The 25593-nt window shown below is 51.9% G+C and overlaps 1 protein-coding gene across 4 annotated transcripts; it reads left to right on the top strand.

Moving 5' to 3' along the window:
- Positions 1-835: 835 nt before the first annotated feature.
- Positions 836-20896, top strand: NEIL2 (nei like DNA glycosylase 2). 4 transcript variants are annotated; one of them, XM_002709292.6, is made up of 5 exons: positions 836-966; positions 2452-2591; positions 6471-6826; positions 16812-17008; positions 19949-20896. In XM_002709292.6, the coding sequence occupies exons 2-5, from the start codon at positions 2454-2456 to the stop codon at positions 20260-20262; spliced, it is 1005 nt and encodes a 334-aa protein (XP_002709338.1). In that variant the 5' UTR covers positions 836-966; positions 2452-2453; the 3' UTR covers positions 20263-20896. The 4 variants fall into 4 exon arrangements, with proteins under 4 accessions (XP_002709338.1, XP_069924310.1, XP_089181550.1 ...); XM_089325424.1 differs by lacking the exon at positions 836-966 and adding an exon at positions 1851-1990; XM_089325425.1 differs by lacking the exon at positions 836-966 and adding an exon at positions 1919-2051.
- Positions 20897-25593: the final 4697 nt, after the last annotated feature.

The following is a 25593-nucleotide window of genomic DNA, read 5'->3' as shown; positions in this document are numbered from 1 at the left end:
AAGTGCTGGCCGGGCATCCCCCCTGGAGAACCAACGGCAACAGAGGTATTTTATCTTTGAATAATCTATTCTTTTATCTTTCATTTATTGAAATAAAAAACACAAAACTTTAAAGCAAAATTTGCTGTGAGTGAAAATTCAAATATAAAATAGAAAATCCCCCCCTTTAAAAACTTCAGGAGGGCCCAGCATTGTGGCGTAGCAGGTAAAGCCGCTGCCTGCGACATGGGCATCCCATGTGAGGAAGACAAATGGGGGGATGGGGGTAGGGTGCGGGTTCAAGACCCGGCTGCTCCACTTCTGATCCAGCTCCCTGCTAACGTGCCTTGGAAAGCAGCAGAAGATGTACCTGGGCCCCTGTCACCCACTTGGGAGACTTGGCAGAAGCTCCTGGCTTGGGCCTGGCCCAGCACCGGCCATTGCAGCCATCTGGGGGGTGAACCAGCAGATAGAAGATCTCTTTCTGTCTCTCTGTGTAACTCTGACTTAAATAAATAAATGACTTCACGGGAATTTCTTGACAACCTGGATCCTTTCCGTCATTCCTAGGCTCCGAGGACGAGCAGAACCAACAGAAAGGTTTGTCTTGTGCCCGCACCCCACAAAGTGCTCCCATTCAGCAACGCACCCGCCTTCTTCCATCACTGTCTTGTGTTCTGATCCTCAGTCTCCAGTTCTAGTCCCGGAACCCGCCAACCTCTCACCCGGGTACTCTCCACCCTTGGCGGCTGCCCCGCCTCCAGCAGCCCACCCCCCAACACCCTCCCCAAAGCGGCGCCCTCTCCAGGAGAACAGGGCCGGCGCCGCCAGGACGGGGCCCCGCCCCCAAGGGGCGGAGCGCCGCAAGCCCGCCTCCATCCCGGCTTCGCCCCGCCTCCTGCGCGCACGCTCCGGGCCGGCGTCGGAAGCGAGCGTGCGAAGTGCGCTGCAGAGCCGCGGCGAGCCCAGGGCGGCCGCCCGGAGCCGGTGAGTTCGGCAGCCAGCCGCTCGCTGCGCGCCCGCCTCCTCGGCCCGACCGGGGCCTGCGGAGGGGTGCAGGCGGGGAGGGCCGTGCGGCTCCCGAGCCGAGGCTCTGCGGAGTGTGCGCGGCGCGGCCTCGCGCGCGCCCAGAGCAAACGGGTGCGCCGCGCTGTTTTTCGGAGTGAAAACTTAATGACAGGAACATTAAGAAGGGTCTCTAGACTCCCGCTCCCGGTTCAGTTTCTTTGTTGTGCGCGGCCAGTGGCCCTCGGTCCCGTCTCCGCGCGCTCCTCTTCCCCTACCCCAAGACTTGCGGAAAGCAGTCATTTTTAGACTCCTTGGGTGGTAACGACGTCAGCGGCGACCCCCGTGCGGGGATGGGGCACGCGGGTGGGGGGCGGTTCTCCTCGTGCTGCCGCTCGTCCCCCTCCGCAGAAACACCTGAGAGAAGCAGGGGGGGGGGGGAGCTTTTCCAGAACCTTCGTCCAGGCTCACCCGCACTGCTGGCAGGACCCCTGCAGGGCTTCCCGGCGTTAGGATTTAGGAGAAAAGTGGCTGCGTCGCAGGGAATCCCTGGCAGCTGCGAACAGATGTGCGTTACCCAAAGTGCAGCTAACCAAGCTGTGAGCAGGCATGGATTGTCAGCGGCAGTTTGCTAATCTTGTAAAGGTCTTTTAGAGTCACTGAAATGCGATAGATTCTACCCCCCCCCCCCTTCGGCAGCACCTGTGCACCGTTACTACAGCGAGTCTTGCGCTGCTGAGGAACCTGGGGGCTTCCGTATGCGAGCAGCCACGCAGACCTCCTGTGGGTGGCGTTGGCGCAGAGGGGGAAGGGGCCACAGACAACTCTGCATCAGCGTTGAAGGGACGCACAGCTGTGCCGCGGTTACTAGGGATCCGTCTCTAGTTAAACCGCGAGCGACCCCTCCCTGCTCCGAACTGGCCTGGCTAGGTGTCTGCGCTTGTCAGGATTCCGGGCTCTGCCCTGCGCCTGCGTGTCCCCATTACTGGAGTGGAGATTCTGGGAGGTCCGAATCCACGGCCGTGTCTCCGTGTCCCTCGCAGCCTTCACCACTGGGTCCCCTAAAGGTGGTGGTTGGGGGGGATGAATCAGCATGGAGAGGGTTGCAGTGGGGGCAGAGAGAGCCTGGAGATGAGATAGGGGCCCACAATCCAGGCAAAAAGTAACAGGGTCAGCTCCTGCTGCGGATGGAAACGGCAGGTGGTCCCGACGGGCTGCTTTGCCCACTGTGGGTGGTGGAGGCGGAAGAGGCAAGGAGGGGGCCGTTCCTTGTGAATTTCTTGTGAAGTTGATCCACTTGGGGCTGCGGCTCATCCCCACTGGTGAGCTAACCCCGTCCCCAGCCACATTGGCTTTTGGGCGCTCTCTGCTTTTAAAGTTGGTGGCATAGAGGGCTGTTTGCAGCCTGAGGTGAGTCAGCGTGCTAGAGAGAAGTCCGCGGCCTCTGACGCCGGTTTCTGCCTGCAGGGATGCCGGAAGGGCCGTCTGTGAGGAAATTTCACCACCTGGTGTCCCCCTTTGTGGGCCAGCAGGTGGTCAAGACAGGGGGCAGCAGCAAGAAGCTGCACCCACCCGACCTTCAGTCTCTGTGGCTCCAGGACACCCAGGTGAGTTGAGCATCCTCAGGTGCGTTGATTCCCTCGGCCCCTCCCACGCTTCCTCCTGGAGTCTGTCCCAAGACATCCCCGGCTGTCGCTGCCATGGGCCCCAACCAGCACACTGGGACTCCACACAGCTCCCATGGGCGTCACAGTGGGCTGTGGAGACCCTGATTCAGCAAGTCTGGAGCGACTCTGGTCCTTCCTGCTGTGCCCATCAGGCACCTCTGGCTGGAAACCCATGCTAGATCCCACCGGGAAGTAAGGGGAGCTGTGGGTCAGTCCTGGAGCAGAAGTCGGGTTCTTCCCCGCTCGCACAGCGCCCTCTGGTCTGACCCCTGCGCTGCCCTCCAGCCTTCTCCCCCTGCCCACCTGGGGCTCTCCCGACAGTCTGTGTTGCCCATGCTTTTGACCTGCTGCTCCCGTCATCCCGAGCAGGGCTTCCTTTTCTCCCAGCCCCGCCTGTCTCCTCAGCTGACCACGGCAGTTCTGTCTTCTGGTTGCTGCTTGGCTGTCACCTCCTCCGTGAAACCTGCCCTGCCTGCTTTGGACTCCTCTGTGCTTCCTGGGCACCCTGTAGCCCCTCCTCTTGCATCCTTCCTGCTGACTGTGTCCGGCCTGTTGAGTGGAGGAGACAGATACACAGGACGGGGCTGTGTCCTCATCAGTCATGTATCCCGGCTGCGTGGCACCCAGTGCCAGGTGTTTGCAGAGTAGACTTGGGGCTGTGCTGCCGTTTGCTTGGCTGTGTTCTCCAGCAAGCTCCTGAACCTCGCAGCTCTAGTTTCTTCAGAGGTGAAATGGGGATAGGCTGCCCACTTATTACCGTGATCCTAGGACTGGACGTTATGCCTGGCACATTGTAGGCATTTGAGAAATACTAGTTCTGCTTCTACCCTGCTGTTTGCCACCACTATCTCCCACCGCAGAATGGGTAGCTGGTGAGGGGCAGCCTGGAGCGCGGGTCGTCTGACCTCCAGGTGCATGGCCTCTTAGTTCACACAGCCCTGGGAGGCTTACAGGGGTCAGCATGATGCCCCTGTCTCTGGAATGTCCGAGTGATCACAGTGCTGTCCGCAGAGCTGGTGCTCAGACTATTTACTCACTTGTAGCATGTGGCAGCTCTTTTTCTCCTTTTATTGCTGAATTATATTCCATGATGCAGATACACATTTTTAAAAATATTATTTATTTGAAAGGCAGAGTTACAGAGAGAGGGAGAGAGAGGTCGTCCATCTGCTGGTTCACTCCACAAATGATTGCAACGGATGGAGCTGAGCCAATCTGAAGTCAGGAGCTTCCTCCAGGTCTCCCACATGGGAGCAGGGGCCCAAGCATTTGGGCCGTCTTTTACTGCTTTCCCAGGTGCATTAGCAGGGAGCCAGATTGGAGTGGAACATCCAGGACTTGAACCTGCACCCATATGGGATGCCAGCATCGCAGGCAGCAGTTTTACCTGCTACGCCACAGTGCTGGCGCCTGTTACTACTTTTTGATGTGAAGAGTGATGCTGCCCAGGGGCAGGTGTTGGGCATAGTGGTTAACTTGCTGCTTGGAATGCCCAGACCCATACCAGAGTTCCTGGCTTCAAGTGCTCTCTGATTCTGATGATCCTGCTAACACGCTTCCTGGGAGGCAGCAGTTGATGGCTCCTGTATGGCTCCCTGCCACACATGGATGAGACTAGGATCGAGTTCTTGGCTCCTGGCTTCAGCCTGGTGCAACCTTAGCCATTAACAGTTATTTGGAGAGTCAACCAGTGGCTGGAATCTCAATCTCTCTCTTTTTTTTTTCTTTCTCTCTTTTACTCCTCTCCTCCCCAATTTTTCTCTGCCCCCCCCCATTAACTGTACTTTGCAAATAAATAAGTAAATCTTTTAAAAAAAAAAGGCATTTCCAATGTTAATGGCAGATGTTTTGATTTTAAGTTTTTGAAAGACTGCCTGAATTTAAGGTTGTACAGAACAGACATCCTGGCTGGGACCGGCGGGCACTATGGAGCAGTGGGTTAATGCCTGGGCCTGAGGCGCCAGCATCCCATATGGGCGTAGGTTCAAGACCTGGCTCCACTTCCTGTCCAGCTCTCTGCTATGGCCCAGGAGAGCAGTTCAGGATGCCCCAATCCTTGGGCGCCTGCACCCACGTGGGAGACCTGGGAGAAGCTCCTGGCTCCTGGCTTTGGATCGGTGCAGCTCCGGCCATTGCGGCCATCTGGGGAGTGAACTAGCGGATGGAAGACCTCTCTCTCTCTCTCTCTGTCTGCCTCTCTTGTCTTTGTGTAACTCTGAATTTAAAATAAATAAATAAACCTTTAAAAAAAAAAAAGAACACACCCTGGAATCTGGGCATGCAGATATTACATACTAGGAGCTGGCAATGTGAAAATAGAGCACAAAGCAGCTGGAACGTTCTTTTACATACATTTCTTATTTTCATATTCTTTTACTGAAATCATTTTCTTTGTGATAAGGTGAGTCCTTTGCCTTGCTTATTTTTTTTTTTTATTTGACAGGTAGAGTTATAGACAGTGAGAGAGAGAGAGACAAAGGTCTTCCTTCTGTTGGTTCACTCCCCAAATGGCTGCCACAGCTGGTGCTGCGCCGATCAGAAGCCAGGAGCTAGGTGCTTCTTCCTGGTCTCCCATGGGGTGCAGGGCCCAAGCACTTGGGCCATCCTCCACTGCCTTCCTGGGCCACAGCAGAGAGCTGGACTGGAAGAGGAGCAACAGGGACTAGAACCCGGCGCCCATGTGGGATGCCGGCGCCGCAGGTGGAGGATTAATCAAGTGAGCCACAGCGCTGGCCCGCCTTGCTTATTTTATAGTAGTGGTTTGATTCATTTATTTTTGGTGTCAAGATTCAGGTGTGTGGTTTTTTTTTTAAACATTATTTATTTATTTATTTGAGAGGTAGAGTTAAAGACAGTGAGAAGGAGAGACAGAGAGAAAGGTCTTCTGTCCACTGGTTCAGTCCCCAAATGGCCGCAATTGCTGGAGCTGCCAGGACTAGAACCGGCGCTCATATGGAATGCTGGCGCCGCAGGCGGAGGATTAACCTACTGTGCCACGGTGCTGGCTCCGATTCAAGTTTTTAAAAAATATTTATTGATTTGAGAGGTAGAGTTACAGACAGAGGGGGAGACAGAAAGGTCTTCCATACACTGGTTCACTAACCAAATGGCCACAACAGCTGGAGCTAGGCTGATCCAAAGCCAGGAGCCAGGAGCTTCTTCTGGGTGTCCCATGCGGGTGCAGGGGCCCAAGCACTTGGGCCGTCTTCTACTGCTTCCCCAGACTACAAGCAGAAAGCTGGATCAGAAGAGTAGCAGCTGGGACACAAACTAGTGCCCATATGGGATGCCGGCACCACAGGCAGAGGCTTAGCCTACTACACCACAGCACTGGCCCCTAGTTTTTCTTACAGAATTTTTTTCAATTGTGAGTTCTCTTGCAACTTTTATCAAGTCCAATGTGCTGGGCGGGTGTGTGTGTGTAGTAAGGGGCACTGCCTTATACAGTGTGCTGTCGTTAGCTGGTGTCTACTTGTGTGTGCTGATCATTTCCAGCATGAAAGAATGAGAGTTTGTATTTATTTTTTAGCTAATTCATGAAAACATTGGGAGCAATTATTGGGCATCCTTGCGTGGCCTGCTACCTAGCGGAAATCATTTTATTGGTAATCTAATTCTTCCAGTTGGTACCAGTCGCTTTGAAAGCCATGTGCTAACTGCCCACAGCACTGAGATGAAAAGCAGAAGACAGGGCCCAAGCCCTGGACCTGGGAGAGCTTCTGGGGAGGAGACAAGGAAGCAATTCCCAGTAAGGCAGCAATCTGCATACCCATCTTGTGTCCCTTTCTGAATCTCAGATCCATGTTGTTTTCTTTCTAGGTCCATGGAAAGAAATTATTCCTTAGATTTGATCCAGATGAAGAACTGAGGCTCCGTGGCAATGACCCACTTCCAGAACCTCTCCGAAAAGGAGCCCAGGAGGTGGAGGCCGCAGACCAAGAGCAGGCCGTGGGGCCCAGCAGACAGACAGCTTCTGACAAGTCCTCTCAGGCTGCGGCGCTTGCCGTCCCCCCTGGAGACGAGGGGCCCAAGTGTCTGGGGGCGGATTGCCTCACGCCAGGTGCTGAGAGGTGGCTGCAAGTCAGCTTCGGCCTGTTTGGCAGCATTTGGGTGAACGAGTTCTCCAGAGCGAAGAAAGCCAACAAGAGGGGTGACTGGAGGGATCCCGCGCCCAGGTGAGGGAGTGGCTGGCCAGGTCTTTGCGGGGTCTGCAGTACTCACGGGCCCTCGGCAGTGGGGAGCTCCAGCCGGCTACCCGGCACCCTGCTGTCCAGGGGCCAGAAGAGGCTGCTGGGCAAGGGTGCTTGGGAAAGCCTGTGGGAAAATGGAATAGAAGAGAAAGCTTCCTTTGGTGCAGAGCATTCTGAAATCCACACATAGGGTTTTTTGTAGCATGCATTTTCCATGAGCTTTTTGAAGACTCCTCATATTTACTCAAAACAAAGTAGACTATGGAGGCCAGTGTTGTGGGGTAGTGGGTAAAGCTGCCGCCCACGACACCAGTACCCCATACAGGTGCTGGTTTATGTCCCAGCTGCACCACTTCAAATCCAGCTCCCTCCTAATGGCCTGGGAAAACAGCAGGAGACAGCCCAAATGGTTGGGCCCCTGCCACCCATGTGGGAGACCAGGAAGAAGTTCCTGGCTTCTGCTTGGTCCAGCCCTGGCTGTTGTGACCACCTGGGGAGTGAACCAGCAGATGGAAGATTGTTGAAGTTGATTTCTTTCTGAGATGAGGAGTGTGGTGGGGGCAAGAGGCATGGAGTCACCACACAGACCCCGAGAGTTGGGTTAAAGCGGGCCAGAGGCGAGCAGCCCGCAGACTCGTTTATTTCAGTTGGTACAACATCTTATATAGCCAAGATAGCCAATTCAGTCAAGGGGCAGTTTATGCCCTAACCAATCACAGCCTGTTGCCAGGCAGGCTCCGTTGCCAGGTGGGCTTCAAAGCCATTCCTGAGTAACTGACGCTTGATTGCCAGCGGCCATCTTGGCATGGCCTTCTCATTCCACCACATTTCCCCCTTTTCATTTATTTTTGAGCAACGGGAGGCGTGATTCTTGGCCATACCATTGTTGACCCCATTTCCATGTGGTCTCCATACGCAGCTGTGCCTGTCTTAGGTTGTCCCCAAGGGGATCTTACCCGTTGTTGACTAACCAATGCTTAAATCGAGAGACCACAGGAGTTCTTGCCCAGATAGGGGTAGGAATGAGGAATAATGGTTATCAGGAATGGCATGACCGCACACAGGCTGTGGGCCATTTGAGTGGCTGACCAGAGCTAAGTGGGGTATAAAACAGCAATGGATGTGGCTATGGCCAGTTTCTCAGGGTAGGATGATAGGGCAGGTATGTCTGCTAACAAGGCGGACTCTCAGTCTTGTTCAGCTGGTTCTGGTTGGCTGTCAGTTGCAGGCTTTATGTTTCTGGCTGGTACCCAAATGGGCTGTCCCACATTCTCTGGAAAGACACAAGCATATCCTTAACCCTTGGTTAGCAGAGGGTGTGGTCCTTTCCATTCTCCTGTCAGGGGGTCTTTCCACCTAACCATAGGGGCTGGGGTTTGGGATGGAAAGGATCCCCAGTGTTTATAAGCTGGGCTGATCCCTTGGGAATCAAAACTAAGAAAATTGATAATGAAAAGGACCTCATTCAAAGCAAGCTGTGGGTCTGGGGGCATGATTGTTATTCTGTCTTTGTAAGAGATCTTTAATTGTCCTATGAGTTCTTTCAATGATTGCCTGTCCCTGTGGGTTGTATGGGATACCTGTGGCAGACTGTATGTTCCAAGATTTCAGGAAGGAATTAAATTCCTATGATGTATACACTGGCCCGTTATCAGTCTTTATGGTCCAGGGTACACCAAGGACCAGCATGGCTGATTTAACCGCCTTTATCGCATTACTAGCCTTTTCTTCGGATTGGGCTGTTGCAAATACAGCCTTTGAATAAGTATCTACCACCACAGAAGATCTCTCTGTCTCTGTCTCTCTCTCACTTTCTCTCCTATCATCCCTCCCTCACTCCCTCCCCCTCTGTCTCTGTAGCTCTGACTTTAGATAAATAAATTATTAAAAAACAAAAAGAAATTGGACTATGTTGGGCACCCAGGAGAGGACTCCTAACTCACTGGGGAGGCTTAGGAAAGGAGGGCACTGTTCCAGCAGACTTGGGACTGCGGGTAGAAGGGCTCAAGAACATTCTATGGCTTGACTCGTGCTCTCTGAATTTCAGGGCAGGATTTCCCCAGTTTTCATCTGAATGCGAGAACAACCTCTTTGTGCATACAAGTCTGTTTGGGTTTACTTCCTTAGCAATCTGTTCCCAGAGAAGTAATTGCTGGTTGAAGAGAAGGAACTTTCTTAGGGGCACACGTTTTCATGGCCTTAGAAAAGTGATAGCTTAACTGAATTGTCACCAGCATTAGGTCGTTTGTGTATTCCCCTCCGTTTCTTGAAGCTTAACAGATGTGAAGTCCATTCACCTCTGTGATACGTGTTGCCTGTGTTGTTCCGAGGCTGTACTGTGTCCTTTGACTGTGATACCTTTTAGCATTCAGGATTTTTAATTTTTAAATAGTTGATGGTCAGTATAGGTTTTGGATGCATTTAACTTTTTCCTCTCACCAAAGAAGTTGCCTTCCACCCCAAAGTCTTTTTTTTTTTTTTTTTTTTGGTGGGGGGGTAGAGTGACAGAGATGGAGAGAGAGATACACTGGTTCCCTCCCCAAATGGTTGTAATGGACAGGGCTGTGCCAGGCTGACGCCAGCAGGCTTGAACTCCATCTGGGTCTCCCATGTGGCTAGCAGGAGCCCGATTCCACTGCTTTCCCAGGCACATTAACAGGGAGCTGGACTGGAAGTGGAGTAGCCAGGACTTGAAACAGCGCTCTAATAGGAGATGCTGGTGTCTTGGGCAATGGTTTAACCCACTGCACCACAATGCCAGCCCATACACATGGACTTCCTGTGTTTTAAAGGTTTTTTTTTTTTTTTATGTTTAGAACCGTGGTCTTTAAAAAAATATTTTTTTTTCTTTTAAATTTATTTGAAAGACAGAGAGAGATCTTCCATCAGCTGGGTCCTTCCCCAAATGCCTGCAACAGCTGGAGCTTGGCCACACTGAAGGCAGCCTGGAATTTAATAGAGGTCTCCCATGTGGGCGGCAGGGACCCAGTTACGTGAGCCATCACCTACTGCCTCACAGGGTGCACATTAGCAAGAAGCTGGAATCAGAAATAGAAGCTAGACTCAAACCCAGGCACTGCACCATGGGATGTGGGCATCCCGCATCTCAGTCACCCTGCCAACTGCCCGCCCCTGGGCCTGTAGTCTTTATGTATGATGTGATTAGGCGCCATAGGATGCTTTACGTTGTAGAAACAGCTCCAAGTGGCTTACGTGGTAAGGAACTATTTCGGTTAGTGTACTTGAAAGTTCAGAGGGAAAGAAGGAGTTGCCTTCGACTCGGCTCCAGGGTTCTGGCCCCATGTTTGTGGTCCTCCTGGCTTCGCCTTTGTTCACGTTGCTCTTGTCCTTGGAGCTGCAGCGCAGGATGCTGCTGCAGGTCTTGGCTTCGTTTCCACCCAAGACCACGTCCAGGAGAAGAAAGAGCTGAGAGCATCACTTCTGGAAGTGGGGATGAGCCAGGAGCGCTTCCTCAGAACCCCCAGCAAACCTCTTGCTGCCTGAGCTCAGCCCTGCCGATTCTTGGCTTGGTCTCTAGCTCGGACGGGAACGCCCTCCCAGGGAGCAGCCTCGCCCTGGGGCTCATGTTTATTGTCAGAGAATAAATACATGTCCCACATCACGTCCTCGCTTTTTTCTCTCTTCTTGTTAAGTTGTATCCCGTTTCTCATTTTTCACATTTTTATATTTTTCTCTATCCTTTCTCTTTTATTTGTTAGGCTTACCTGAGTTTTATCTACCTCGCTGGTCTTTCAAATTAATATTAGCTTTATAGACTCTTTCTGTGTGGAAGAATATTTCCTGATTTACATAGTGCTTAGGATGATTTTCTAAATAATTTATTAATTTGAGAGAGAGAGCTGCCATCCACTGGTTCACTCTAGTTATCCAGAACGACTGAGCCGGGAACTCAGTTCAGGCCTTCCACCTGGGAAGCAGGAACCCAGCTACTTGAACCAGCACCTGCTGCCTCCCAAGGTCTGCATCTGCAGAAAGCTGGACCCTGCACTGAACCCAGGCACTCTGATGGAAGCTGCCTAACATCTTTTTTTTTTTTTTTTTTTTTTTAAGATTTATTTTATTTACTTGAAAGACACACTTACAGAGAGAGAGAGAGAGGTCTTCCATCCAATGGTTCACTCCCCAGATGGCCACAACGGCAGGAGCTGCACTGATCCAAAGCCAGGAGCCAGGAGCTTCTTCTGAGTCTCCCATGTGGGTGCAGGGGCCCAAGGACCTGGTCCATCTTCACTGCTTTCCCAGGCCATAGCAGAGAGCTGGATCAGAAGAGGAGCAGCCGGGACTAGAACTGACTGCCATGTGGGATGCCGGCGCCTCAGGCCAGGGCTTTAGCCTGCTGCGCCACAGCACCAGCCCCCACTGCCTGACATCTTAACTGCCAGGCTGAACATCAGCCCTGGCCAGGGTGATCTTTTTTGTTGTTTTAAAACTTGTCATTGCGGCCAGCGTTGTGGCGTAGAAGGATAAGCCTCCGCTTGGCACCAGTTTGAGTCCCAGCTGCTTCACCGCCAATCCAGCTCCCTACAACACCTGGGAGAAGCAGCAGAAGATGGCACCCCACACCCATGTGGGAGACCTGGAAGAAGCTCCTGGCTTTGGCTATGGTTAGTGCCAGCCATTTTGACCATTTGGGGAGTGAAACAAAGAATGGAAGATTGATCTCTCTCTGTCTTTCAAATAAATAAATATTTAAAAAAGAGAAAAACAAAAAAAAACACTTATCACTGGATTATGGTCAGACCACAGCCTGTAACTTCTACTTTTGGCACCCATTAAATTTGATCTTTGCTTACATTTTGTGTGCATAAATGAAGATTTACTTTCTTTAGGAACATACAATGAAGAGTAAACATTGCCGGCACTGAGGTGTAGCAGGTAAGGTAAAGCTGCCGCCTGCAGTGCCGGCATCCCATATTGGCACTGGTTCGAGTCCTGGCTGCTCTGTTTCCAGTCCAGCTCTCTGCTATGGCCTGGGAAAGCAGTAGAAGATGGCCCAAGTCCTTGGGCCCCTGCACCTGTGTGGCAGACCCGGCGGAAACTCCTGGCTCCTGGCTTCAGATTAGCACAGCTCTGGCTGTTGCAGCCATCTAGGGAGTGAACCAGCGTATGGAGGACCTCTCTCTCTCTCTGCCTCTCCTTCCCTCTCTGTGAAACTCCGACTTTCAAATAAATAAATAAACCTTTAAAAAAAAAAGAAAGTGTAAACATTAACTGTTATTAAAACATTGAGCAAAGGAAAAGAATAGGTTATTGTTTTGCTAACTCAGAACTTGGCACGAGCCTTCGAGCCTCCTGGGTAGGTAACGGATTTTGTGCAACTGAGCACTGGAGTTTGTTGATTTTGCTGAGTCACTGTCCCAGGCCTCAGCATCCCTGACTGTCCAGGGCTTTCTGGTGGGGGCAGCGTCCCTGCCACGCTGTGCCTTCTCTTCAGTGAAGCTGTTCGTGGCTCGCCGGCCCTGCCCTTTCACGTAATTCAGTGTGTTTACACCCAGTGTTCACTTGGTTTAGCTGTGCTGCTTAGAGGAAGTTGCTGTGTCTCATTAAACTCCAGCTGAAACTCAGGAAATGTGAGAACTGTGCAGTGTGGATTTTGTTTCATTGCCTGTTTATTGGACTTTGTTTTCTTCTCTACTGTTGGATGTACTATTTCTTTTTTTCTTTTTATACTCATGACACTGAGTTTCTTTGGACAGGTTGCTGTTCATCTTCATTCTGATGGTAATTATCTTTAAATGAAAAGTGGATTTTTCTGTTAATAACTTCATTTTTTAATTACATCAACATTAATTATTCTCATTATTAGAACTAATTTTTGGCCAGCGCCGCGGCTCAATAGGCTAATCCTCCACCTAGCGGCGCCGGCACACCAGGTTCTAGCCCCCGTCGGGGCGCCAGATTTTGTCCCGGTTGCCCCTCTTCCAGGCCAGCTCTCTGCTGTGGCCAGGGAGTGCAGTGGAGGATGGCCCAAGTGCTTGGGCCCTGCACCCGCATGGGAGACCAGGAGAAGCACCTGGCTCCTGGCTTGGGATCAGCGTGGTGCGCTGGTCACAGTGCGCTAGCCGTGGCGGCCATTGGAGGGTGAACCAACAGCAAAAGGAAGACCTTTCTCTCTATCTCTCTCTCACTGTCCACTCTGCCTGTCAAAAAAAAAAAAAAAAAAAATTAGGTTTTTGTTTTTTTTTTTTTTTTTTGACCGTTGGTTCACCCTCTAATGGCTGCCGCGGCCGGCGCACCGCGCTGAACCGATGGCAGGAGCCAGGTACTTATCCTGGTCTCCCATGGGGTGCAGGGCCCAAGGACTCGGGCCATCCTCCACTGCACTCCCTGGCCACAGCAGAGAGCTGGCCTGGAAGAGGGGCAACCGGGACAGAATCCGGCGCCCCGACCAGGACTAGAACCCGGTGTGCCGGTGCCGCAAGGAGGAGGATTAGCCTAGTGAGCCGCAGCGCCGGCCAAGAACTAATTTTTTGCTTGTTCTCCTCACCTCTAGAAAAAATCCTTTAACATATTTTTTGCCTGCTACTTTTCTTTTGAAAGATGTATTTTTTTTTTTTTTTTTGAAAGGCAGAGTTACAGAGAGAGAGAGGGAGAGACAGAGAGCGCACTTTGAGCAGCTAGTGCACTCTTCAAATGGCTGCAATGGCCAGGGCTAGGCCAGGCCAAAACCAGGAGCCTGGAACTTCATTTGGGTCTCCCATGTGGTGGCAGAAGCCCAAATACTTGGGACCATGTTCTGCTGCTTCCCAGGGCACATTAACTAATTGCTATTTCTTTTTATTTTTTTAGTAAGATTTATTTATTTTATTTGAAAGGCAGGGTTACAGAGAGGCAGAAGCAGAGCCGGAGAGAAATCTTCCATCCACTGGTTCACTCTTTAAATGGCTGCAGCAGCCAGAGCTGGGCCAATCTGAACCCAGGAACCTGGATTTTCTTCTGGGTCTCCCACGTGGGTGCATGGGTCCAAGGACTTGGGCCATCTTCTACTGCTTTCCTAGGCTATAGCAGAGAGCTGGATCAGAAGTAGAGCAGCCAGGACTCGAACTGGTGCCCTTATGGGCTGGTGGCACTGCAGGTGGTAGCTTTACCTCTATGCCACAGTGCAGGCCCCTACCTACTATTTCTTTTCTCTGACATATTCACCCAACTCTTGAGTTTGCCCAGCTACTTCAGTGTTTTGGATTATTAAGTGAATGAATAGTGTTAATTTACGGTTTAATTAGATATCAATTAAATTGATACTAAATTCATAAATACATAACTGAAGTAGCTATTTTTTTAAATTTATTTATTTACTTGAAAGGTAGAGTTATGGAGAGGTAGAGGCAGAGAGAGAGAAGTCTTCCATCTGCTCATTCACTACCCAGATGGCTGCAACGGCCAGAGCTGCGCCAATCAGAAGCCAGGAGCCAGGAGCTTCTTCTGGGCCTCCCATGCAGGTTCAGGGACCCCAGGATTTGGGCCATCCTCTACTGCTTTCCTAGACCATAGAAGATCTGGCTCAGAAGTGAAACAGCAGAGACTCAAACTGGTGCTCATATGGGATGCTGGCACTACAGGTGATGGCTTCACCCTCTACGCCACAGTGCCGGCCCCATGCTATGTTTTGTTTTAAGAGTTCTTTTGTAACAGTTGAATTACAGCCTCTGCTACACATCAGAATCATAGTCTATTTTTATTTTTTTAAAGATTTTTTTATTTGAGAGGCAGACTTACTGAGAGAGGTCTTCCATCTGCTGGTTCACTCTCAGATGGCCACAATGACCAGAGCTGGGCCCATCCGAAGCCAGGAGCCAGGAGCTTCTTCCTGTTCTTCCACATAGGTGTAGGGGTCCAAGGACTTGGACCATCTTCTGCTGCTTTCCCAGGTGCATCAGCAGGGAGCGGGATTGGAAGAGGATCAGCCAGGACTTGAACCAGCGCCCATATGGAATGCTGGCGCCCCAGGCAAAGGCTTAACCTGCTACACCACTGCACCAGCCCCAGTCACAGTCCATCTGGAGCTCACATATGTTATGAAATTCAGAGCTGTGTGGTGTTTCTCATCTGTGTGTCTCCTGTGTCCTGATGCCCTTGGTGATTTCCTTTCTGTTAGCCGTGTGTTTTACCTGCTGCGTTGTGTTTGAGTCCCTGCTCATGTAGAATTCCCTGTTACTTTTACAGAAGGATCTGCGGGTTTCTGCTTCAGTGTAGAGTCCAGTTCCAGCCGGATTGCCTTCCCTGACAAAGTAACCCGTTGTTTCTTCTCAGGTGATAAGATCAGGCTGCTCTGTCCTTGGCATTCAGGAAGCTCAGCTGAGTATGTGGGAGTGTGTCTTGCTTTGTTTTGTTCTTGGAGAGCCAGAGAGGAGAGGGAGACAGGGACAGAGATAGATGGATCTCCTGTTTGCTGCTTCATTCCCCAAATGCTCACAACACATAGGTGTGGGCCAGGCTAAAGTCAGGAGCTGGAAATTTAGTCCAGGTCTCCCATGTGAGCGGCAGGGACTCCACTACTTGAGCCATCGCCCGTTGTCCCCCAGGCTGCACATTAGCAGGAAGCTGCTGGAGAGTGGGGCTGGGTCTGGAACCCCTGCTCTCTGATAGGGCACGCGAGCATCCCGAGAAGTACAGCCACTCACGCGGTGTCTGCCCCTGGCTGTGTCTGTGTCTGGGGAATGAGCCTGACACTGGTTCCTCTCCTGTGTCCATTGCCCTGTCTCCTTCCTCGTGAGCCAGTTGTGTCCAGGTAGCCGTACTTCCTTAACTTCAGACTTTATCCTTTCCAAATGTTCTGTGAACATGAGTTGCTATAATCAGAAAAATGTGTATGTAGTTTTTCCTTTTGTTTTGAATTCAAGAGGCAAAGTGACAGAGCCCCCCCCCCCTTTTTTTAATTTGACAGAGTTAGACAGTAAGAGAGAGACAGAGAAGGGTCTTTCTTCCGTTGGTTCACCCCCCAAATGGCCGTCACGGCCGGTGCGCTGTGCCGATCCGAAGCCAGGAGCCAGGTACTTCTTCCTGGTCTCCCATGGGGTGCAGGGCCCAAGCACTTGGGCCATCCTCCACTGCACTCCCGGGCCACAGCAGAGAGCTGGACTGGAGGAGGAGCAACCAGGACAGAACCGGTGCCCCAACCAGGACTAGAAACCGGGAGGATTAGCCTAGTGAGCCGCAGCGCTGGCCAGAGCTCCCTTCTGCTGACTTATTCTCCAAATGTCCACAACAGACCAAAGCTGCGTCGCAGAAAAGCTGGATTTGGGAGCTGGAGCCAGAAATCAAACCCAGGCACTCCAGTATGGGATGTGGGCATCTTAGCCAATGGCTAAACACTGTGTGTTCTTTTAATTATTCCATTCAGGCCTGAGATGTTTGTACTTCTTACAGAGCTTCTCTCCCCCTCCCCCTCCCCCTCCCCTCCCCCCTCCCCCTCCTATCCCTCCCTCTCCCTATCCCTCCCTTTCCCTATCCCTCCCTTTCCCTATCCCTCTTTCCTTTTTAAAGATTTTATTTTATTTATTTGAAAGAGTTACAGAGAGAGGTAGAGACACGGAGAGAGAGAGGTCATTCATCAACTGGTTCACTCCCTAAATGGCTGCAACGGCCAGAGCTAAGCCAGTCTGAAGCCAGGCACTCCCTCTGGGTCTCCCACACAGGTACAGAGGCCCCAGGGCTTGCGCCATCTTCTGCTTTCCTAGGCACATTCACAGGGAGCTGGATTGGAAGTGGAGCAGCTGGGACTCGAACTGGCACCCAAATGGGATGCCGGTGCTGCAGGCTAGGACTTTAACCACTGTGCCACAGCATCAGCCCTGCACCTTTCTCTTTCAGGGCCTTTGTTTCCGCAGGTCGACCAAGACTGCAGACAGGAAGCTGTGTGTGTGTGTGCATGCGGAGTGTGCGGAGTGACGGTGTGTACCTGTTGCCTGTGTTGTGCTAACTGCGCGTGTGATCTGTGCTTTCTTCCCAGGCTGGTCCTTTATTTTGGCGGTGGTGGCTTTCTGGCGTTTTACAATTGTCAGATGTCTTGGAGCTCTTCCCCAGTGGTCAGACCCACCTCTGACATCCTGTCTGAAAAGTTCCATCGAGGACAAGCCCTGGAAGCTTTGGGCCAGGCCCAGCCTGTCTGCTATACGCTGTTGGACCAGAGATACTTCTCAGGCTTAGGTATGAGCCATGGAGATGGGATGGAGTTGCTAAATGCTACAAAGTCAGTCGTCTGGGGGTCATGAGACTCACCCCAGTTGGTCTGGCAGCAAACTCTTACTCTCTTTACCCTCATTTCCCATTTTTAAACTGAAGAAGTTAGATTATGCATTTCTTTTTTTTTCTTTTTAATTAAAGATATGTCATTTATTTGACAGAGTTGGGGCCGGTGTTGTGGCATAGCAGGTTTAGCCTCTGCCTGCTACACTAGCATCCCATATGGGCACTGGTTTGAGTCCTAGTTGCTCCACTTCTGATCCAGCTCCCTGCTAATGCACCTGGGAAGGTAGCAGAAGGTGGTCCAAGTGCTTGGACTCCTGCACCCACATGAGAGACCCAGCCTTGGCCTGGCCCAGCCCCGGCTATTGCAACCATTTTAGGAGTGAACCAGTGGATGGAAGAGTGTGCGCTTGCTCGCGCTCTCTCTCTCTCTCTCTCTCCCTCCCCCCCCCTCTCCCCTCCTATCTCTGTAACTATGACTTTCAAATTAAAAAAATATATATTTTTTCCATCTGTTGGTTCACTCCCTAAATGGCCACAATGGCCAGGGCTGGGCAAGCTGAAGCCAGGAGACTGGAACTCCATCCAGGTCTCCCAGTTGAGTAGAAGGAGACCAAACACTTAGCAGGGAGCTGGGAAGTGGACCATCCAGGACTGAAACTGGCACCCATACGGTATGCCAGTGTCAGAAGCAGCAGCTTAACCCACTGTGCCATAAGGCCCCTCTGTGGTTTCTGACTTCTCTCTTGGTTTTGGAATTCACACCATGACTATATTATCAGTTGTTAGCTTTTTTTTTTTTTTTTTAATTTATTTGAAGGGCAGAGTTACAGAGAGAGAGAGGGAGAGGGAAGAGAAGAGAGGGAGAGAGAGAAGATTTCCATCTGCTGGTTTACTCCCCAAAGACGCAATGACCAGGTCTGGGCCAGGTCGAAGCCAGAAACCAGGAGCTTCATCCGGGTCTCCCACATGGATGCAGGAGCCCAAGGACCTGCACCATCTTCTGCTGCTTTCCTAGGCACATTCATGGGGAGCTGGATTAGAAGTGGAGCAGCGTGGACTTGAACTGGCTCTCCTGTGGGATTCCGGTGTTGCAGGTGGCAGCTAACTTGCTATGCCACAAAGCTGGCCCCAGTTGTTAGCTTCTGAACAGGCACATTAGAGCATGTGCTACTAAAGGGCAGGGGTCATGCTTGTACACCCTGTGCTTTCTGCTGCCCACACACTGCTTGGCCCATGGGAGGTGCCTGATCAGGATCTGCTAGGAGCAGAAAGTCTTGCAGCTTGCTAATGGATACTGCTCTTTGGTAGATCTGCTTGAAGGCACAGGTGACTCGTGCCTGCATCATGTTCTGGTTCCCTCTTTGTTCAGGAGGCCTGAGTGATAGACCGTGAGTATTTGGAGGTGGGGAGAACTGAACAATCTGATAAAAGAGATCACGGCTACTTAGCTGGACTAGGAGAGCGTACCGTTCTCATTACCCACAGCCGGGGAGTCTGTGTGACCCAGGACATCAGGCAGGCTGGTGATGACAAAGTCACCTCCATATCCATGGCGTGACTTTGCTGCTGCAGGCAAAGATCCTGCATTCTCCAGGCACTGGCCTTGCTTCCCCATGTAGGACCCTGGGGGCTCCCCTGGCCAGTGACAGAGTAGCAGCTGTAATAACCGGACTGCACTGTGCCGGTGCACGGCTTCATCCTCGCTGCTTTGTGCTGGGAGAAGGTACTTGTTTTCCCTTTATTCAGAAGGTGAAACCAAAGCAGAGGGCCCATTGCAAGTTCAGCCACACAGCTGAAATTCCAGTGCAGTAGCCTGCCCGTGGCCTTGGGAGAGAGAGTGTGTGTGTAGCCAGCACTGTGACTTCGAAGCTCTTGGGAGGAGCAGTAATTCCATTCAGCCCCTCCCCACAGGCATTCAGAGCCCTTGCCCTCGGGCAGGCTCACCTTCCCTCCTCCATGAAGGAAATCTTTGTTTAATGGCCCGGGAAGCACAGATTGTGATAATGCCTAGTAGAGGCACTGTGGGAACATTTTGAAGAATTACTTGATTCTGTAAGGAGGGATCAAGGCTGGCTTCCTGAAGAATGAGGCAGGAGTAGAAAAACAAGAAAATAACACCTCTTAGAGCTTTCTATAGAATAGGCCTTGTGCTTGACATTTCACATAATAGTAACCATTCATGGGGCTGGTGCTGTGGTGTAGTGGGTAAAGCGCTGCCTGCAGTGCCGGCATCCCATATGGGTGCTGGTTCGAGTCCTGGATGTTCCATTTCCAATCCAGCTTTCTGCTATGGCCTGGAAATCGGTGGAAGATGGCCCAAGTCCTTGGGCTCTGTACCCACGTGGGAGACCCTGAGGAAGCTCCTAGCTTCAGATCAGTCCAACTCTGCTGCAACCATTTGGGGAGTGAACCAGTGGATGGAAAATCTCTTTTTTTCTCTCTTTCTCTACCCCTTCCTCTCTGTAATTCTGCCTTTCTTCTTCTTTTTTTTTTTTTTGTAAATTTATTTTTTTTAAAGATTTATTTACTTGAAAGGCAGAACTACAAAGAGGCAGAGAGAAAGAGATCTTCATCTACTAGATCACTCCCCAAATGGCCATGGCTACCAGAGCTGCGCCGATCTAACACCAGGAGCCAGAAGCTTCCTCTGGGTCTCCCACGCGGGTACAGAGCCCAAGCACTTGGGCCATCTTCCACTGCTTTCCCAGGCCATTTTGACAAAGAGATTGCAGGCTTGCCCGAGGTCCCCCAGTATGTGGCGCAGCCAGTTCCAGTCCTCCTGGGTGTACTCGCCTGCTGCTGCCATGCCACCGTCGGCTTGCCCGGCTGACTTTGGGGATGGTTTCCTGTGCCGTGTGCGTTTTGTCCTGGCCTTACCCTCTGCCTGCTTTGTTGCAGGGAACATCATCAAGAACGAAGTCCTCTACAGAGCCGGGGTCCATCCGCTCTCCCTCGGCTCGCTCCTGAGTCCTTCGTGTCTGGAGGCCCTTGTGGACCACGTGGTGGAGTTCAGTACACACTGGCTGCAGGACAAGCTGCAGGGCCGACAGCAGCACCCCCAGATCTACCAGAAGGAGCAGTGTCCTGCCGGGCACCAGGTCCTGAAGCAGGAGCTTGGGCCCCCGGGCGGGTTTCAGAGGCTGACCTGGTGGTGCCCGCAGTGCCAGCCCCGGCTCCCAGCCGAGGGGCCAGAGCAGCACCAGCGCGCCTAGTCACCTGGCCCTTCCTCTGGGGGCCCTGTGTGGTGCCCAGAGAGGAGAGGGATGTCAGTTTTCTTGATGGTCGTCTCACTAGAGGTGTGTCTAAGGAAGCGCTTTCCCAGGGTTAGAGTTTTTTCCTTTTCTAGTTCATTCTTCCGAGGGAAGTTCTAGTTCTGCTATTGGGACAGATGAGAAACATCACGGCGGTGGGCGAGGAGGCTGCCGAGCGCAGTGGGATGTGGAGGGTGAAAGCTCCCGGCCTTGCCTCCCAGGTTCTGAGCTTTGTTTGTGTTTGAACTTCGGTTGACGTTAAGACCCTCCATTTGGAGAAACAGAATTTTCTTTCTTTGTTCCCTTGGAGGGATTGGGGTGAGGAGCTAGCAGCTGTGGTCAGCTTCCTGCCTGGGAGCCTTCCACGGCAGACCCCGAGGGGCCTGTGTGAGGGAGCAGGGAGCTGGCCGTCTTCCTGGCACGCCCTGGGCCTGTAGGGGAAAGCTACGCATGTCCTCCTGAAGCTGATAGAGCTGTGACCATGGATATGTTGAACACTCCAGGAATCAGGGGTTATAGAGAAGCTGCTGTCAGATGGTTGGCAACAACTAGATGAAACAAGACAGTGGCTTGAAAATAAAGTGATTTTCTCTTCTCTTCTCATCTTTATTTGGCAGTAAAGGGTGTTAAGTTGTCAATACTTGAACTCTTTGTGAAGGTGGCTGTGGCCTCGTGGGGCTTGCTGTATCGGCCTGATGCTTCCACACACACCTGCTCTTCTGCCCCAGGTGAGCAGAGATGGACTTTTACTTCTGTCCCCACAGCCCCTGGCACAGTCCTTGCGGGCCTAGTCACCTCCCCAAGACCCCATCTCCAAATACCTCATGAGTTCTGGAGGGACATATTCAGCCCATAGCAGCCAGGTACCACAGTCCCCTCTGTCAGGAGCAGCAGCTGCACCACAGGAGCTCCCAGCCCGGGCCAGCAGCACCTGCAACCTCGGGAATACATCCCTCAGGGTAGCCAGGTTTCCTTTGACCCATCGGCTCTGACAGTGTGACACCAGGAAGAATGATCACTCAGAAATCCCACAAAAGAAGGGTGAAATACGTTTGAGAACTACTGCATGCTGCCCCCACCACCACCACCACCACTTGGAGCTGTATATTGCACATAAAGTCTCTAAGAAATCCCACAGCAGAGAAAACTGTTTCACTTTGCTCTAGATGTTTCTGAATCTTTTACTACTCCTTGGTACACAGTGTAGGCAATGCTGTCAGAACCTGTCTGCTCCCAGACTTGCGAAGGCATCGTTTGAATTTGGATGCTGCAGTGACTGCTTCAAATGTGCCTCTCCACTCTCTCAGTGCAGCACCTGCGGCTGTGGTCCTGTGGGCTGTGGCCAGCAGCACCGTGGCTGTGGTTAGCAATGTCCATGCTGTGGTCCTGTGGCTGTAGCCAACAGCGCCTGTGGCTATGGTCAATAGCACCTGTGGCTGTGCTCACAGTTTACAGCCTCTGTCCAGTCTAAATCCTCTTCACAGAAGAATAGAATTAAAAGAGAAATTTATTTGGGTACACAATATTTTGAAATCCTATAAAGAAGGGGTCTTCAGAAAGTTAGTGGAAAATATCTATTACTAAAAAAATTGTGGTGTCAAATTTTTTGACCCCCAAAGTAAATTTAACTTTCATTTCCATGCCCCACAGGCCTTCTGTGGTACTCTCATTATTGACTACCGCTGCCGAAGTACAGAATGTACTACCAGAGACCGGGCAGCTTAAACAACAGACAGTGACTTGCTCCTCCTCCTGGAGGCTCCAAGTCCAAGGCCAAGTTGTGAGCTGGGTTGGTTTCGTCTGAGGTTTTCGTCCATCTCCTTGCATTGTAGTTGTCACCTACTTGGTCTGTCCTCATGTGACTTTTTTCCTTGTCTGTGTGCACTCTTGGTGTCTCTTATAGGGATGTCGGCCAGGCCCCACCCTTAGGACTTCATTTAACCCTAACCACCTCTTTGAAGGCTTTATCTCCAAACTGGAGTTTAGGGCAGCAGCGTAGCAATTTTAGGGGGAGGTGCTTAGGCTATTGTAGGCTACAAAGGGGATTTGGAGAAAATCCTATAGGTGAGTTTGGGTTTTTGTAACAAGGAGAAGCAGTCAACCTCTGAGTGGCGATCTACTCTCAGGTAAGTCCTCCCGAGACTCAGAAAATGGATTTTACTCTTTTTTTTTTTAATCATTCTGCCACCATTTTGGCTTTTATTTTTTTTCAGGCAGAAACATGGAGACTGTAATAGAATCTTAGAGAAAGGCTTGTGTTTAAGGGGCCCAGGGCGGGGGGGGGGGGGTGGGGGGGTGGGGTGGGGGGGGGGGAAGCCAGTCAGTGATGTAGGAAGGGAGAAAAGAAATCCCAGCAGGAGCTGATGGTTGATAATAGTGGAGTCCTGTGGTGTAAGGCCGCCACAAAACACACCAGACACCAGAGTAAGGGAAATGGTTTATTGGGGAAAACCCTGCAGGCTGGAGGGAAGGGGCGAGGAAGGAAGGAAGAGAGAGGAGCCAGTGAGGGGAGAAGAGAGGAGCGAGAGAGAAGCCAAGAGAGAGCAGAGAGACAGCTGAGAGCAAGAGATGAGAGCAGAGGAGAGGAGCGGAGCCAAGAGAGCCACATGTTCGGGAACAGGTCCTTTTAAAACTTTGCCGGGGGGGGGGGGGCGGGCAGGGAAGTAGGAGCAGCAAATCCCATCAGGATGGGGGTGGGGCTTGACACTGGTGGTTGGCCCATGTGGCCACCTGGCTTTCAGCAATGGCGGCGGGGGCTACGGCCTAGGATGTAGAATCGTGCCATAGATAAGACTGCGCCATTTTCCTAACAAATGGCTGAGGCTGTTGATGGAACCTGAGGTCAGGAGGACTTTCAAGAGAGTAATTTGTGCAGAGTGGGAGCTGAGAAGTGGAATGGAATGGTGAGAACAGTCTGCTGTTTGTTTAGATTTGAAATTCGACATGACCCCCTAAAATTTACACTGAAATGTGGCCCCTCAAGTTCCCCAGAAGTGCTATCTGGGGTGCCACATATGCTACCAGAATTTGGGGTGCCATATGATTTCACCATTGCCTTATTACTAAATCCCCAATATTAATAAGCCCGAGAGGGTTCTTGCCTAATATTTAGAGAAGAATTTTAAATACTGGCACAGATAAATGAGGCAGCGTGGTACGTTTTAAGCTTTTATTTAGTGAGAAAGATGCATAGGAGAGAGCTTTATTAAGAGAGAGAAGTAGGGGTCTGCGCCGTGGCTCACTTGGCTAATCCTCCGCCTGCGGCGCCAGAATCCCATATGGGATTCCCGGCTACTCCTCTTCCAGTCCAACTCTCTGCTGTGGCCCGGGAGGGCAGTGGAGGATGGCCCAAGTGCTTGGGCCCTGCACCCGCATGGGAGACCAGGAGGCGGCACCTGGCTCCTGGCTTCGGATCAGCATAGCTCTGGCGGTAGCGGACATTTGGGGGGTGAACCAACGGAAGGAAGACCTTTCTCTCTGTCTCTCCCTCTCACTGTCTGTAACTCTACCTGTCAAATAAATACTCTTAAAAAAAAAAAAAAAGAGAAGTAAATCTGGTTCATACCGAGCAGCAGGAACCAGCCACGTGGAGGAGCATCTAGGCCTGGAAGCTTAGGGTGCGTGGCCTGAAGGCCTTGTGACCTGGAGGCGCAGGGATACAGAGAGCCTTCTCCTGGCAAGAGGCCAGGGGAGAAGAGAAGGGCTGGGACACACCGGGTCCCGGGCTTTTAACCCACTTCCAAAGGGGAGTGGTTAATTAACTTGATTGTCTGGTGGGCACCCAGGTGTGGCCAGGTAGGGGAATAAGGACATACAGGGGCATGGTGAAGGTATCAGGGCATGAGGTCACACAGGGGGCGTGGTGAAGGCGTGGTCTTCAGCTCACAAATCTTATCAATTTTAGCCTGTATGCCTGACTACTTAAGATTGGCCTCAGAGAAAATGAAAAAGGTTGTCAAGGAGAATTACTACTACTTTTTAAAATTATTATTACTAGAGGCCTGGGGAAGGGGGAGAGAGCTCCCATCCACTGGTGCACTGTCCAAATGCCTGTAACAGCCAGGGCTAAGATAGGAACTTAATCCAGGTCTCCCGCATGGGTGGCATGAACTCAAATACTTGAGCAGTCAACATTGCTTCCCAGGGTCTGCATCAGCAGGAAGCACTTGACCCAGGATTTGAAGCCCGACACTCTGATATGGGATGCAGGCATCCAACCAGTGGCTTAACCGCTAGGACAAACACCCACCGTGAGAGTTACTTTTTAAAGGATGGATATACTAGGAGGACTTGCATATGATTAGTCGAGGGGGAAGAAAAAAAACAAGAAGGGGCAAGTGCCCACTAGTGCCAGCACTTACAGGTGACGTTCTCCCACTAAACATCTTATGCAAATTAGGTGTTACATTAGGATGTGATAAATTGCGTGGGGGAAAAATTAGGATGGGGGATGCGTGGGCCGCGGGTGGGGGCTGCAGCATCAAACAGGGTGGTCCCAATGAGAATGTGGATTCAGTCAGAGACTTCCAAGAGGTGAAGGTGTTAGCCAAATAGCCGGCCACAAAGGCGCTGGGGTCAGAAAGAGTAACGGCCGGCAGGGTTAGCCTTGCAGGGCCCTGGAGACCCTACAGGCGTCTTGAGCTTTTTCTGAGGGAGCTGCACAGAGACTGCAGGGTTTGGGGGCTGTCAGCTCTTCTTTCCAAAGATCACTCGTGCTGACACAGGCTGCAGGGGGCTCTGGAGCTAGTGAGCGCGACGAGCCGCGCTGTTTTCTAAGCCCTCCCTAGGACTGAGATCTACAACAAACTCCCCGGAGGGCTGCTGAGGCTGAGGGCGCTCTGCCCACTGAGGTCGGACCCGGGGAGGGGCGTTTCTGCGAGCCTGGGCCGCCGTGTCTTCCAGGCTGGATGCGGTGGGCTCCGGGTGACTCCTGACAGAAGCTGCTTTTGTCAGTGAAGACTGACAGCTTGGTGGTGGGCTCCCCTTTCAGGCTCAAGCTCTAATCCAGCCGCCAGCCGCAAAGTCGAACAAGTGGGCGGCTTCTGACATCATCGTTGCAGAATCCGTTCAGCGAGTGCGGTCTCCCTACGCGTCCCACGCCCTCGCCAGAGTCGGGGGCCGCGTTCCTCCCGGAGGCCCACGCTCCCCTGTTGGAGGCAGGCAAAGGAAAACAAAAGCCCCCACGAGGGGCACCAATCCCGGATGCCGGCCTCTTTCTCGTCATCCAATGAGATGCTAGGGTGTGGTCGTCACGCCAGGCTCATCCTGCCGCCGGTTGGTCGGTGTCTTCCT

Source organism: Oryctolagus cuniculus, chromosome 2 (genome assembly GCF_051225735.1).
Source record: "Oryctolagus cuniculus isolate XC-2025 breed Fujian yellow rabbit chromosome 2, ASM5122573v1, whole genome shotgun sequence".
In the NCBI taxonomy this organism is placed as follows: Eukaryota; Metazoa; Chordata; class Mammalia; order Lagomorpha; family Leporidae; genus Oryctolagus; species Oryctolagus cuniculus.
The sequence above is the reverse complement of the archived record's forward strand: the minus strand, read 5'-3'. Positions and strand labels throughout refer to the sequence as shown.